The sequence below is a fragment of the Hevea brasiliensis genome, chromosome 8, assembly GCF_030052815.1.
Source record: "Hevea brasiliensis isolate MT/VB/25A 57/8 chromosome 8, ASM3005281v1, whole genome shotgun sequence".
NCBI classification, from domain to species: Eukaryota; Viridiplantae; Streptophyta; class Magnoliopsida; order Malpighiales; family Euphorbiaceae; genus Hevea; species Hevea brasiliensis.
In genome coordinates, this window is record NC_079500.1 from 12287659 (window position 1) to 12303522 (window position 15864).

Here is a 15864-nt window from a genome sequence, read left to right on the forward strand (position 1 = left end):
TGTCAATAATCTATAAGACGGACAGCGCTGTTGATTTTGCTATTACCACACCATCCAGGAATCGTGGTACGAGGATAGCTTTTTCTACACCTGATCGAGTCCCATTTTCATGTACTCGCTTTATTCTGTCGACATTTGTCCATAGCAGCTCTTTCACCCCCTAGTTTGATTCACCATTGCATTTGTCTCTATCAGAGAGCGAGGATAGATTATTTGTGTACCGAAGCGAGTGAGCCTTAAACTTTGCTCAAGAAACAACTGAGTGGTTTTTGCTTCTCTAAGAAAACCACTTTTAGGATTCCATATGAAGCATAAGATTATAGCCTTCTTCTCCAAAAGAAGAACTTCCCAGACTTTGTTTCTACTCCAACTTGGCTTCAAACAAGTAAGTTTCTATCTATTTCCTGAAAATTTCTATTTCTGTCCTAACCCTTTTCTTTTTCTGAATTTGTTTTCTTCTTTTCTTTTTCTGTCCTGAATTTATGGTGGTTTGACCTTGTTTTTGTTCTTATTATTCTCCTATTCATCAGTCTTTTTTTATTTATTATTATTTCATTGCTGAATCCTTTACAGTATGTGATAATTTCTACCCTTCTTTTCATCTTTTTAGGTGATTTCTTGCTCTATGATAATCTATTAATATGTTATATGTGACTTCGATTCTTGGATCTGGCAGAGAAATTAGTTGAGGTACCTTCAAGATTGAGAGGAAAGGAAGATGGGAAGGGGAAAGATTGTGATTCGCAGAATCGACAATTCGACGAGCAGGCAAGTGACTTTCTCGAAAAGGAGAAGTGGGTTGCTTAAGAAGGCTAGGGAGCTCTCAATCCTTTGTGATGCAGAAGTTGGAGTAATTATCTTCTCCAGCACTGGCAAGCTCTATGATTATGCAAGCACTAGGTCAGATTCTTTCTCCCTCTCTTTAACTTTCTGGTGGACCATTATACTCATATATGCTATAGCTAGCTGTTCTAGCTTATGATTTCCAAGTAAGAGTTTGAAAATTACTATGGAAACATTTATCCTTTTTTTTTTTTTTTTTTGCTGTACAGTTATTGCCCTCTTTGTTCAATTATCTGACGAATTGAAGTGTAGAATTATGGTTAATTAGTGCATAAATTAGATTAAAGGTATCACATTAATATACAGTTCCTAGAGATTAAGGGTTCGTGACTTGTTTAATTGAGTTATTATTGTAAGAAAATAATTTTAGGTTTAAGAAAGACTTAGTGTAGATCATGAGATATGGATAATGTAGCTTTGTTTATATATGTGTGGTTTCACCAACATTTCCATGGTCAGAAGAATCTGAAGCTGTGTTTGGACAGCAAGTTGCAAGATTCGTCCATTAGAAAAGAAGCTTGGTATCGTGAGAGCTGAAAGTCCATTGAGTTGTCGACTAGTGCTTGCCTTTCGCCAAATCTTGGTGCTAGCTCTTCCATCCCATCTAGTTAAATCCTTTTTTCATTGCACCATATATAATCTTTCTGATTCTTAGTTTTCTTGATCTTTCTCGTTTTCTTGGTTAGGACGCTAGTCAATGATAGTATAGATTTGCTAAACCATGATAGGGATGAGAGTTGATTTCCTCATGATGTGTCATTTTCTTCATCCAAGAATCTTAATGGAAAGAACAATGTACGTAGTAATAGGGAAGGTGGTTGTTTGAATAGTTCATTGGAACTCCTGTTTTTAAGCATATTAGACTGCAATCAACTTTTGATACATTGATATAGATATATTAATTTGACAGAGGGAAAAATGTTTTAGAAGCTATATATGGATATAATTAACCTTTTGATATCGCATTTGTACCAGCAAGCTTTTTTTTCTTTTTATAAATGAAAATTTTACTTAATAATAATAATAATAATAATAATAATAAACTTAACCAATCAAGGCATTCTAAAACCTATATAAGTTAAACTCAAAAACCCAACTTCAACTTAAAATTTTAAGAAAAAAACCTAGAAAATCTCATGGATACAAAATGAAAACATAACTACAAAGCAAGATATCTCAATTACTAGGTGGGGTTAGCTGAAACAGAAACTTATCAAAACAAAGAGGAAGCTGCATCGCAAATTTGGACCAGCTGCAGCCAACGAAGAGTCCGAATAAGAGCCCGTAAAGGGGCCAAAACGCAACGCACATGAAAGTTGCAATTCTTAATACAATGCCTCAAGATTTTTAAGCAAAAACAATTTCCAGCTGTGATAAGAGGAGATGATATCAGCAACACCCATTAATGCCCTAAATGTTTGAACATGGAAATTCAAGAAGGATACACCAAAATATAATACAAACCGAAGTAATAGTTTTGCAGCCCCACATAACAGCAACAAACGACGTAGTAATTTTTTAAGGTTGGTTCTATAGTAAGTATTTTATCTCTAAACTTAGGCAAATTCTTTTTTAGGGTATGATTCAAAATTCTTGTAGGATTTGAAAAACATTTTTCTAGTAGTAATAAATATTTCTCAATCGAATGGAAGATTACTTTGCAAGTACAACTCTTAATTTAGTGTTATAATTCTAATTGAGTGAAATTCTTATTGATATTAGTATTGAGAAAACTAACACCATAAATAAGAATATTGTTAGAGATGCTATCTAGCTTTAGCCTGTGTGTAGCGAACGAGTATAAAGTTTGAGGAAATGATTCTTGTATATTCGAGCCTATGGAGGGAGAGGGCTGTTGCTTATTCAGTGATGTGTTGTAGCCAACGGATAGATCTTGGTGCATGTACTATATGGTGAAGGCACTACATGGTGTGTCATGAAGTTGAAATTAAAGTAATAAATTTAGTAGTAATGTCTAGAGGAAGTTGAGAGTAGCAAACTAATATATTTATCATGAATAGTTGGTATAGTGTGGTGTTTCTTGAGTGCAATGGGTTAATAGATAAATTGAATTTTTCAACTTATTAGTACAATTTGATAATAGTAAAAGATGGCATCTTTAAATATAATCCACATAAATATTATTTATTCTGTGTTTGCTTTATTTCTTTATGAGCTTAGTGCTTTCACAGTCATGACCAACAGTCTCAGTTACTTTCCTTTCACCCTCTCTCCTTCAATGATATCACAATCCTGAATGAATTGTGAATAATCAAAGGTACTGAAGTCAATGTGTAGATAATCAAGCATGAGAGTTCAGATGATGCTGATGCAAAGGAAAAGAACAAATTTATTTTAGTTTATTGATTAGGGAAAAAATTAAAAAAGCTGCATTGAAACCAGAGAAAAATGACTGCGACAAAGGCGCACTTTCAATTCTATTGAATATCAACTAAAGAAACTTCTCTAAAACCTCTAATGGTTAATGAAATTAGTAAAATAGGCAAGCTTACTTTCTGTATTGATCATATTTCTAAATAATCTTTAGAATTAGATCCAATAAAAAGTAATTTTCTTTCCTATAAATTTTCTAATTCTACATATATATATGGTTTGTCCTTAACCATATTAAAGGGATGAACTTAGACACCGATTGTAGTTCATATTGTTAAGTAATACATGATAAAAAATTCATTAAAAAAAAAAACTATTACCTCAAAATCCAAAGTTATAACAATTCTACGAGATTAATAAAATTACTAAAATATACACATTTTTAAATAATTATAACCCAAAAGCTTCTAAAACTAATAAAAGGAAACTGGATAAATAAGAAATTTAAAATTATCATTTGTTAGATTTTGTTTAATTTTTTTTTAAATTTATTTTGGTTTATGATTCCTAAATTATAGACTTTCTATTTAGTTTTTCACTTGGTGAACAAATATACATCCTTTCTTTACAATAATTAACATTGCATATTCTAAAAATTCATTAGCTTTGTTCCAATGCCTTACGAAAGAGATAATAAGCAAGAGGCTTTAGAAATGATACTTTGGCAATATTAATTGTTCTGGTAATTGTTAGTGGCTAGTTGTTTAATGTAAAAATGGTGATATCATTTTTTTTACCCTAATCAAAGCACTCTTTTAACCAGAAAGCTTGGAAAGGTAATATTTTATAATTCACTCTCTAAATCTCTAAAAGTCAATATAAATACTATGCACCGAATAGTGTAAATAAAAGAGATAGTACTAATATAAACACTATGTATCCAACAGTGTAAATAAAAGAAATAGTATTTTGATTAGGATCAAAATATTAAATGCTACCTTAAAAATTATTACCGAATAAGACTTAAGTGACAAATAGGCAGCTACAATTTTATTATTATATTTATTTTACTAATTAGAGTGTCTTTATTGATGTAGTAAATAATTAAACCACATAATTGTGTTAATTATGTCTTTTTCGAATTAAATGCTTAACTTTTCCATGCTAATGAAGTTATCAATTTTAATCCATTGCTTCATACACCAAACAAATGAATGATGATGAAATTCTATTTCAAACCCTTCATTGGAAATTTTTTGTAGTAACATTGGTATCTATATTATATATCATCCCTCAATAATTAAGATGCTTTTTCTCGAGTTTCATCCCCATCTTGTCCTTTACTTATTATGTGCAAATTTTGGATTTCAATGAACTTATTTAATTTGGACTATCGTCCCATTCTCTTACTCTGATATTAGATACACCCCTCAACTTGAACAGAGATCCAAAAATTCAATCTCTCTCTCCCTCTCCTTTGTTAAAGATTCTTTCTAAGAAGTAATCCCAAGAGGAGTGTTATATCTTTGGGATTGGGTGGCTGGCATTGTTAAGAGGATGGATAATAGGAAAGGTGCTTCCTATCAGAGATATAAGACTATTCTTAGAGCTTTCCCTTGTAAAATTATGATAAAATTACCATTTAAGCTTACTTTAAAACAAGTTAATCCTCAAAATATGTTTTTATTAATAAAATAATTATCCTATTAAAATTTATTGTTAATGAACTAAAAACAATAACAGTTTAATTCATATAATTTAATTTTCACAATCTAATTCCTTATAATTAATAGTACATTTGAACAAAAAAATTATTTTAACAAAATATAACTTATAAACTAACTTATTTTTCATTAAAAAAAATTAAATTATAATTTTTATCATAACTCAAAAAATAAATTATATAACACCCTTAATGTAATCATGAAGGTGTTTGGACTTGCAATGCTCGCAATCTCTTTTATATTTTCCTTTTGTATAATTTATTATATTTATTTTTCTTTCAGACGAAATAGAACTGATAAATGTTTCATCAAAGCATATATAAGTTATACAAAGAAAAAAAAAATTTGTGCGTTTATCAGTTACAGTGAAAATTAGAGATCAATTTCAATTAATGAATTAAAGCAGATATATTTAATATATGTTCAATAATTCTGTTGAAAATACCGTAGAAAAATTACATTTTTAATATTTAATTGGAGTTACTAAAAATTAAGTTAAATTTAATATATCATAAAAATTTTCAAATAATTAACTAATTTTTAAATTATTTTTTAAAAATATTTAAAATAAGCTGAAAACTGTTAAATCAAATATTTTACTATATTCATTCTTAAGCACTTTAATCAAATACTTAAAATTTTAAACTAATTTTTATAAATTAAACAAGGACTTCATTTGATTATTCATTTATCCATTCATGCTCCTGTTGCCATTTTCAGTATGAACTCAGTTATTGAACGCTACAACAAGCTGAAAGAGGAACAAAATCAGCTGATGAATCCTGCTTCAGAAATCAAGGTAATCATTCATCAAACACTGCTCCCATTTGCTTTGCCCTATTTTTATTTATTATTATTTTTTTTAAATCATCCATGTAGGCATTTGCATCTGATATTTCTTGCATTTTGCTTGAAAGCAAAAATCAAATGCCAGAAAACTTCCAATATGCAATGAACAAGAAATATTCTTCCAGGCTAATGAGCTTTTGCCCGGTATTGAACTTGAAACTTGCCTAGTTTCAACTTAGTAGCATTAGAGTCGTCTATCAAGTTATGAAATCTCGAGTTCATGTCGAGACCAAACCCACTACAACACATCATCCATGATGTTTAGCTCAGAGGCTTCAGTTGATTCCCTGAGATCTGAAACATTGGGAACATAATCGTACACGAGAATCATCCTACATTCTTGGTCCGAGTCAGTTGGATAGGCTAGGGAAAATTTAGAACAGGAAAACTAGTCAGACGATCATATACAAACTGCTTGAAATTTTGGGTCCTCTCCTATGGATTTGGTTTTTGGATCCTGTTCCGTATGAACCCACGATCATTGTAGGGGGAATATACATAAATCTAAATAGTAGCTCTCTAACTGGTAGCATCAATCTGAGCTACTGAAATAGTATTTCAAGCTGTTTCTGTCAGAAGTAATTTCATTTTATAGGTTGTTACAAGGGTATGCATGCTACGTTCAAAGCTGAACTTAGTAAAGAGAATGTTGTTTTATTTTTCCTCTATTAGCTTCTGTTGATAGACCCTGTTTTCTTACCATGAGATAGAAATCCAACTTCGTATGAAATTACAGAAAGATATGTATCCTTGAGTTAGTAAGACAGCTACTGGGTTTCTTCATTTCCGAGCCAGTCTCAGGTTACTAAAACCTAATCATTCAGCTCATATATCATCAACTGTCATTAATCATTATTGCATATGAGCTAACTTTCCATACTCTATGAAAAAGTAGGCTTAAACAATAAAAAGCATCACATTCTCATGAAAAACTATGGGTTATAAGGTAAAGGGAACAAAGGAAAATTTTCACGAGCTAGTTCTAAGAAACAAGCATAGCTGAGAGGAACTTAACACATGAAAGGCAGATTGCTCATGCAGAACTGCAAGGCTTCCCCACAAAATTCTTAAGAGGTATATGGTTAGCTTTAATGGATATACAAAGGAACCCAGCAAATGGAAAACATAAGAGGTAGAATTTAATTATCGGTCTTGGTTTAATTCTTAATAGATACAGGCTAGGTCCTAGATAATATCACAGTTCAGGACCATCAAGGACAAAGGCCGCCCGAGGCGACTCTTTCAAAAATTACGACATGGGGAAAGTGTAGTAAAGTCCTAGTGCCCATAGATTCTTCGGGGATTGAGGATTCTGTGCCTCGAGTTCACCCAGGCTTGAAGATCTGTGGAAACAAATCACAGCACACATTTGGTCAGAAATTGCTTAATCCCATGTCTTGAGATTCTGGAAGGGACTCCTCCCTTCAGGTGTTTTTGCACCACGCAAGGCACATCTCACCAAAATTACAACGATAAAACACTGCACTAAATAAGAAAAAATGGACTCCAACACTGATGATTGACAATGTGATGTCACTGATTGCTACTTGTGCCACCCCTCCTCCCTCTTTCCTTTTTCTCTCCTTTTCTTTCCCCAGCCTTTTTTTCTGGGTGTAATTTTCTTCACCCAACCTAACAAATTCTTTAAAACTGAAAAGGAAGCCTTCTGGGATCTCTTACCTCTCTGTACTTGAATGATAAAGGCTTGAAAGCTTTGAAGAAACATCAGAACTATACTTTGTAATACCAAGCCATATTCTTCGTCAGCAATCAGTTATCTAGATATTCCAGTTCTGCTCATGTTATACTAACAGCGCAGAACTATAATTAAACAGAAGCATCTCACTGACCCAGCTGGATATCAGAAAAATAGGATAGCCATAGCAGAAAAGAAAAGATAGGGTTACTTAAGGGAGGAAAGAAGAGAATAGCAGGCCTTTAACTTCTTGTACGCATGTAGGACAGATTTCAACGAGTTTCTACATCTGAAGTTCAAGCCATCATCACCGGATAACTGATACAAGTCAAGAGTCGGAAAAACACAAGAAAATTAGACAAACAGGTTAATGACTATTAAAAATCTGCTCCACAAGACTATACCTCATTTGTGTCGATAGGCAATTCAAGTTGTATTTGTGTTGATAGGCAACTCAAGTTGTAAATGGGCTCACCGTTGTTGAAAAAGGAGTCAAATGGGCTCAGTTAAAGATTGTCACATATTTACTTCCACCTTGCAGATCTAATAAAATCGCATTTCAAGTGGTAGTGGTAGCCATTTCAAGAACAGAAGAACAAAGTTGAGGCATAAGTGACTGCATGACAAGCATACAACAGATAATTATTACTCTTACAATAATTCTTCCATCAGAACAAAACTTCCTTAAAATTTTCTTGCAACAAAAAAGGATTGCGACCCTAAGGCCTGTCAATCACATGGAAACAAGGAACAGTTCAAACTCCACAATTATTTGCTTCTGCAATACATGTTACTCAAGACTCAGGTATGGGTGCTGGATACACACCCATGTCCAGTATGGGTACGTTCAATTTTTTCATTCCTCATACTTAGCAGATCCTCTAGGCTCTAGCCATGCCCTTTGCAAGTGTTCAATATGTGTCTAACAAAAGCTCATCAAAGTAAGAGGAATTGAAGCAACAAAACCATACAACAGGTGTTTCAAGATATCTCTGATGTACAAGTATTTGGTTCCTTTACAGAAACTTCCAAGACACGACTATATCAATAGGTTCTCTAAATTCAAGCTCTAGTACACATTGAGATTGTTGGCCCAAATCATGTCACTAAAAACCACACCCCGAAGAGAAGATATAAAAGACAATCAATACATTGCTAAGACACATCCTCAATCATTATAGATGAACTGCAATTGTTAGCCAGACTGCCATCATTTTGCTAAAAGCTAAACATTGTCACTTATTTAGTGACGCCTAAAATAGAGTTCTACTCCGTTCTAATTGTAGATCAAAATTAGATTTGTTGGAGCATTACAGACCTCCCAATACTTGCTCGATAATTTGTACCCATCAGGTCACTGCAAATGACCAGACACTAAGCTTCCACCTTGAAACTATTACCAATGACAAAGCTGAGTGCTCAACATCTGTGACAATACTTTGCACAGATTTGCAAGCACAATATCCTTTGTCAGAAAACGATGTTAGACGATCAAAATCCATGGTGAATGTGTGACTAGTTCATGCATAAAGGTCCTCCCAATAGTGCCCAAGTTCACTGACAATTGTTTCTAACAACGCTCTGCAGGTTCTCTTTCATCAAGCCCATGGAAATCTCTGCAATGCCATTTCCTTCAATCACATAGTGCACAAGATCTCAGATCTAACTCAACATTTGTGTTACATCCAAATCCACCATCCAATACTACATCTAGGTCAGTATGTAAATACTAAGGCACTTGTGACTTCCTGCTTACCAATCTAAGCATATCAATTGTCCAATCTAGCATTATAGGGGCATTCATACTTTAATAAAACAGTTTTTTATCTTCCTCAGTTGCAGTGCCATAAACAAAAAACCTTGCTATCACAGAAATTATGTAACATTTGCAATAATGTGAATAGGATTTATTTTCAACCATTACTAGTAAATTGCATCTAATCCACATATTTGCATGAATTTGACTAAATCGCTACATCACTTAATCCTTCCCATGAATTTTGATCATCAGTATTTAAAGCAAAAAAAGCTTACTTCTGATTTATTGTTATTAAAGTACTTTTAAAAGATAATTAATATATGCTTTCTATTATAGAATTTTGATAATCTAACAAGTACAAATTATAATTGTAGTTTGGGATTAAGGCTTAGTTGTCATTATTGTAACTATTTTTGAAATAAAAGTGTGATACTTATTATTTCTCTATCTAGTGTTAAATTATAGAGAGAAAGCAAGAGAAAGAAAAAGAGAAGAGAGAAGCCTATGTACTACTATAGAATGTTGAGCATACTGAAGTTGCAAACGGGCGAAAGACATGAAAAAGATTTCAAATAATGTGTTGTAGTGAATTAGAGAGAAAAGGGTTTGGCTGGCAGCTATAAACCTATGGTAAACAAATAAAGTAAGAGAAAATCCATTTAACCAATTGCAACTAGCTAAAGATTGAGGCTGTTATGGATGCATTTACGAGCAAGACTTACGCAAGACATGATCCACAAGAGATTCCAGTCAAGTCAATGGTAATAAGAATGACAACAATAAATTAGCATCAAAGGTGGATTTAGCAACAGCAACAATTGATTATTAGCAAAAATAAATATTCCAAATAAAATATTATTCTGATTATCATTATCTTAAATTATAGCCTTAAATGTTGGTTTCCAATAGTAGAAAATTCCATATGAATTCATATAATAATCTCTTTATAGCGAGATCAGATGATGAATAAAACATAAAGCAAAATTATTTTCACCTAAATTGAGATTTGCAAAATCATTCCAGGAGAGACTTTAACAAGTCAACATCGGTTGGTGGTCTTGGATGTCAAGTTTAGAAACAATTCAAGTAAGGTCAGAAGAAATAGTGTAGCTCAAACAAAGTAGTGGGAGTTCAAAGGAGTAAAGCAAGTGAAGTTCAAAAATGAGCTTCTCGAGTCCGAAATATGGAAGCTGGATATGGAGGCCAATGATATGTGGATACAGATGGCATCAAAGATTAGAGAAGTAGCTAGAAAAGTACTTGGAGAGTCTAAAGGACATGGACCACCCTCAAAAGAGAGATAGTGGTGGAATGAGGAAGTACAAAAGGCAGTGAAGAGAAAAAGGGAATGGTATAAGAAATTACCTAAATGTGATAATAATGAGGCATATGAACAATACAAGATAGCAAAGAAAGAGGCAAAAAAGGCAGTTAGTCAAGCAAGAGCACAGACCTTTGAAAAGTTATATGAGAAACTTGGAACTAAAGAAGGGGAAAAAGATATTTATAGATGAGCAAGGAGGAGAGAAAGGAAATGTCAAGATCTCAATCAAGTTAGGTGCATTAAGGATAAAGAAGGAAAAGTGTTGTTAAAAGATGAGGACATTAAAAAAAGATGGAGAAATTATTTTAATGATCTCTTTAATAATAGTCAAAATGATAATAGCGTGAATATAGATTATAGAACAATAGAAAAGAATGTGAATTATACTAGAAGGATTAGATCTTTAGAAGTAAAGGAAGCACTTAAGAGAATGAAAGTGGGTAAAGCCTGTGGATCCGATGAAATACCAATTGAAGTGTGGAAGTATTTAGGAGATATGAGAGTGGCATGGTTAACTAAATTATTTAATAAGATTCTAAACTCAAAGAAAATGCCTGATGAATGGAGGAAGAGTATTTTAGTACCTATTTTTAAAAATAAGGGAGACATACAGAATTGCTCAAACTATAGGGGAATTAAACTCATGAGCCATACTATGAAGTTGTGAGAGAGAGTTGTGGAGCATCGACTACGTCATGATACTTCTATTTCTCTCAATCAATTTGGTTTCATGCCGATCGTGCCCTATTGCTCAACTATGGAAGCGATCTTTCTCATTAGAAGCTTGATGGAGAAATATAGAGATGTGAAGAAAGATCTACACATGGTTTTTATTGATTTAGAGAAGGCTTATGATAGTGTTCCAAGAGAGGTCTTATGGAATGTGTTAGAACAAAAAATGGTATCTATTAGGTACATACAAGTATTGAAAGATATGTATGAAGGAGCAACTACTATTGTGCGCACAGTGGGAGGGGATACAAGAGATTTTCCGATCTCAATTGGATTGCACCAAGGATCAGCCATAAGCCCTTACCTTTTTACATTAGTTTTAAATGAACTGACGAAACATATACAAGAGAGTATTCCTTGGTGCATGATGTTTGCCGGATGATATTGTTATATTGTGATAGATGAGACACGAGAAGGAGTCAATAGAAAGCTAGAACTTTGGAGAAGTACTCTAGGGTCAAAGGGTTTTAAGTTAAGTAGAACGAAGGCGAATACATGCATTGCAAGTTCAATGAAGGCCAAGGGTGATAGGGAAGGAGTTAGTTTGAATGGAGTAATCTTTGCAAAGTAATCACTTTAAATATCTAGGCTCGATCCTTCAAGTAGATGGGGATGTGAGAAGGATGTTAGTCATAGGATTAAAGCCGGATGGTTGAAGTGGAGGCGTGCCACGAGTTTTATGTTATCATAAGATTCCCAATAAATTGAAAGGAAAATTTTACCGCACTGACCATACGACGGCGCTATGTTATATGGTAGTGAGTGTTGGGCACTTTGAAAAAGTCGTATGCATCTAAGATAGAGTTGCGAGAGATGAGAATGTTAAGGGATGAGTGGCCATACTAGACTAGATAAAGTCCGTAATGAGAAGTCGTATTAGAGAAAAGGTAGAAGTGGTGTCAATTGAAGATAAGTTGAGAGAAGGGAGATTGAGGTGGTTTGGTCATGTGAAGCGTAGACATGATGATGCTCTCAGACAAGACAAGTAGAGCACATAGTTAGAGGATAGAAAAAAAAAAAAAAAAGACCTAAATTGCTTTGGAGGAGAGTAGTACAACATGACCTAGAAGCATTACACATTTCGGAGGATTTACAAAAAAATCGTTCGGGAGAAAAAAAAATATATATATAGCCCCCATTTTTTTTTTTTGAGAAAGTTTAGTTGAGTTGAGTTGAGTTGAGATTTGGACTCTCTTCTCTAATGAGTCCAAGGTTAGAGCTTTCTTTTTTTCAACAACAATAGGTTGAGTAAAAATCAAGGTCAAGCAAAAGGTTCAACTTTTGAATCAGATTTTACTATTAATAGGCCCGTGACTCGATCATTGGCGAGAGATCATAACAACTTGGTATCAAAGCCGACTGTCACAGATGATACAGATCCGAGTAAGGAACTGAGGGCACTATTCCAAGAAGCACAAGCATTGACTGAAGTAAGAGTAGCACTGGCTGAATCAAGGATGAAAGATCGGATCAAGTAATTAAAGTCAAAACTGGAATCCCAATTGCAAAAGTTGTCCCATCAATTACAAGAGTTCATTTTAGAAACTTTACAGAGAAGAGGCAAGGGAAGCAGGGGGTGGCTCAAGTAAGCGTAAAACTACTATAAAGGTAAATATAATAGGATTGATGGGAAAAAAGAGATTTGAGGAAGGGTAGGCAGTAGTAGTAGTATTTTTTTTTTTTTTTTTTGATCAATGATGAATCCAAAATTTGGTTTTACCATTTGTGAATAATTTTTTTTCAAACCAATAGATGCTAGAAACAGTTAAGGTGAACCTCGCAGTATTCCATATGACAGGAGAGGCACACAACTTTCAAAAAAAAAAAGAAAGAAGAAGAACCCTATATAAAAAAAATTCATTCAAAGAATATTGCACTTTGAGATTCGGACCTCCACTCAGTAGCAATCTTTTGGGCAAATTGGCTAATCTGAAGCAGAAAGAGATGGTGGAAGAGTACCAATGTCAGTTCCAAAGCCTTCTAGCTCCTGCAACAACAGTTCAAATAGATCAACAAGTTGATTTATTTACTGTAGGATTGACAGATTCAATCCAAATTGATGTAGAGATGCAAAACCCCCCAAATTTAGTGACAACTATGAACCTGGCAATAGCCTTCGATAGGAAACAGCAGCTAGCAGAAAATTGGACAACTTTATGGTCCAATACAAGAACAGCACCTATTTCATCAATTCTGCACGTAACCAAGGCTACTACCAACTAGGCCATTAGCACATTATAGAATTCCAGCTTAGGAAGTGTTTCGTCTCCCTTTATTAAAAGATTGAACTGTCTAGAGATGGATAAGCGAAAAGCAAAAGGGCTTTGCTATAATTGTGATGAACTATATTCCTTTGGGCATCAATGTAAGAAGTTATTTTGGTTGGAGATAGATGATTTAGAGGAAGCAACGGGGCAAAGGGACTATGTGTGATTCTTAGTCTTATCCTACTATTGAGCTTGAGGACAAGCTCTTTCTCCAAGAAGGGGAGTGAAAAGTTATTATGATCTCTCACCTAGAATCAAGTCACGGACCTATTAATAGTAAAATTTGATTCAAAAGCTGAACCTTTTGTTTTACCTCAATCCTTTCCTCGACCTGTTGTTGCTGAAAACGTAAGCTCGTTGAAAGAGAGCTCTAACTTAGACTCGTTGGAGAAGAGAGAGTACAAATCTCAATTTAGTTAAAAATAATTCTACTTGATATTTTATTCATAATTTGATCTCCTTACAAAGATATTATTACATGATTTCATAGGAAATTTTCTACTATAGGAAACTAACATTTAAGGCTATAATTTAAGATAATGACAATTAGAGTAATATCTTATTTGGGATATTTATTTCTACTAATAATTAGTTGTTATACCTGCTAAATCCACCTTTGATGCTAATTTATTTGTTGTCATTCTTATCACCATTGATTGGAATCTCTTGTGAGTGACATCTTGAATATGTCTTGCCTGCAAATGCATCCATAACAGAGGCTTAATCACAACTAGACTCCCTCTATCTTGAAAATTACAGTTCATCAGAATCCCTTCCCTAAAGCCTCTTAAAGCAAAGAACACAAGTTATAATCACCTTTGTTAAGAATCCATAAATATTTTAGGAATACCTGTAATTATGCCATAGATTAGGAAGAAATTATTCACACTAATTACAAAGATTTTATACCTGTAATTATGTATGTTTTCCAATTTAGGGTATTTAAACTCTATTTAATCCCCAAAGCTCAAGGGAACAATCAAGCAAAAATATTCTCCAAAACTTCTTTTCTTCTTTTTCTTCATGGTATTAGAACCTGGGTATTAAGTCCCTCCTTCGAAAATTGAAATTGAAAATTTTCTGCCCTAATTTCTATTTTTTCCCTTCTCTGTATCAAAAAGAAACATACTTGAATGGTATCCTCTTTCTCAAACTATAGCCCAAGAGATTGCTTAAGACCATAAAGGGATTGGCACAATCAACACTAATCCTGAGGTGGCAAGTTCAATTATCTCACAATCACACGACTCATCATCTCCTTTGCTATTAGTGTTGGTTAGCCAATTCCTCTAAGCTCCTTGTGACAGTCATTGGAATGTAGTAATTTAAGACAAGGGTTGTTGTATGAAGACAAGGGGTGCAGATTGTTGGGTGTCTTGATGCAGACTGGACAAGATCTCCTTCAAATAGACAGTCTAGATATTGCATTCTAATAATAGGTGATCTAATACCTTGGAAAAGTAAAAAGCAAAATGTGATGGCGAAATGAAGTGTAGATGCAAAGTACTGAGCCATGGCTTTAGCCACATGTGAGCTTATATGGTTAAATCAGCTTCTTCAAGAGTTAAAATGTGAAGGAGATGAATAGATGAAATTGATTTGTAACAATCAAGCCACACTATATATTGCTCCAAATCTTATGTGTTGTGAAAGAATAAAGCACATATAAATAGATTGTCACTTTATTGACAAAAGATTGAGTTGGTATGTATTTATACTAGTTTTGTCAATTCAAATGGCCAATTAACAAACATCCTTACAAAATATCTTTGAGGGCCTAGGATTGATTATATTGGTAACAAGCTAGGAAAATACAACCTAAATGATTTGTAACAAGGTTGAATAAGCTCAGGCATGCATTTGCTTGCTTAACACATTACTAACCTAAATGATTTGCCTAAGGCAACCATCCAAGCTTCTTTTCTCACAATATATCAATATATTTTACTATAGCACCCTATTATAGCTAGGAATCTCCAACAACACTTTTTACCATAGTTATCAAAGGCTCAGGCGCACCACGGCGCCAAGGTAGCCTAGAGCCTAGGTGCAAGGCGCAAGAGTGCACCTGAGCGAGCTAAGGCGCAAAAATAAAAATAAAAAAATTATAAATTAAAAAAATTTTAAATATGCTATCACACCTCAAGTAACATAAAACTACATAATAATAACCAACTAGCATTCAAGTAATAATAATTTTGCAATCCAAAGGAGGTAAAAATAAACTAATAAAAGTTAAAGACAAGAAAAAACTACTGAAAGTTAAAAGTTTAATAAACTAGTAAACTACTAAATGTTCAATTCACATCAATAGAAATATCAAGTCCTCTTCATAC

The 15864-nt window shown here is 33.5% G+C and overlaps 1 protein-coding gene and 1 long non-coding RNA gene across 9 annotated transcripts in view; one reads left to right on the forward strand and one right to left on the reverse strand.

Moving 5' to 3' along the window:
* The window catches only part of LOC110649374 (MADS-box transcription factor ANR1), a 22994-nt gene continuing 7130 nt past the window's right edge, over nucleotides 1-15864 (forward strand). The window contains exons 1-4 of one of the 6 annotated variants that reach the window (XR_009150585.1): nucleotides 1-385; nucleotides 677-900; nucleotides 5622-5700; nucleotides 9034-9160. Coding sequence is in view for 5 of the 6 variants with exons in the window: in XM_021803917.2 (XP_021659609.2) it covers nucleotides 719-900; nucleotides 5622-5700; nucleotides 9034-9210 (438 nt within the window). In the remaining variant the exon portion in view is untranslated. The other 5 variants (XM_021803917.2, XM_058151296.1, XM_021803914.2 and 2 more) reach the window with 5 other exon arrangements.
* LOC110649375 (uncharacterized) overlaps nucleotides 6868-15864 on the reverse strand; it is a 21686-nt gene continuing 12689 nt past the window's right edge. The window contains exons 3-4 of one of the 3 annotated variants that reach the window (XR_002493752.2): nucleotides 7851-8062; nucleotides 6868-7764 (exon numbers count right to left, since the gene is read on the reverse strand). This is a non-coding gene — a long non-coding RNA (uncharacterized LOC110649375). Of the gene's footprint in view, nucleotides 7765-7850; nucleotides 9038-15864 lie in introns of those variants that run through there. The other 2 variants (XR_009150587.1, XR_009150586.1) reach the window with 2 other exon arrangements.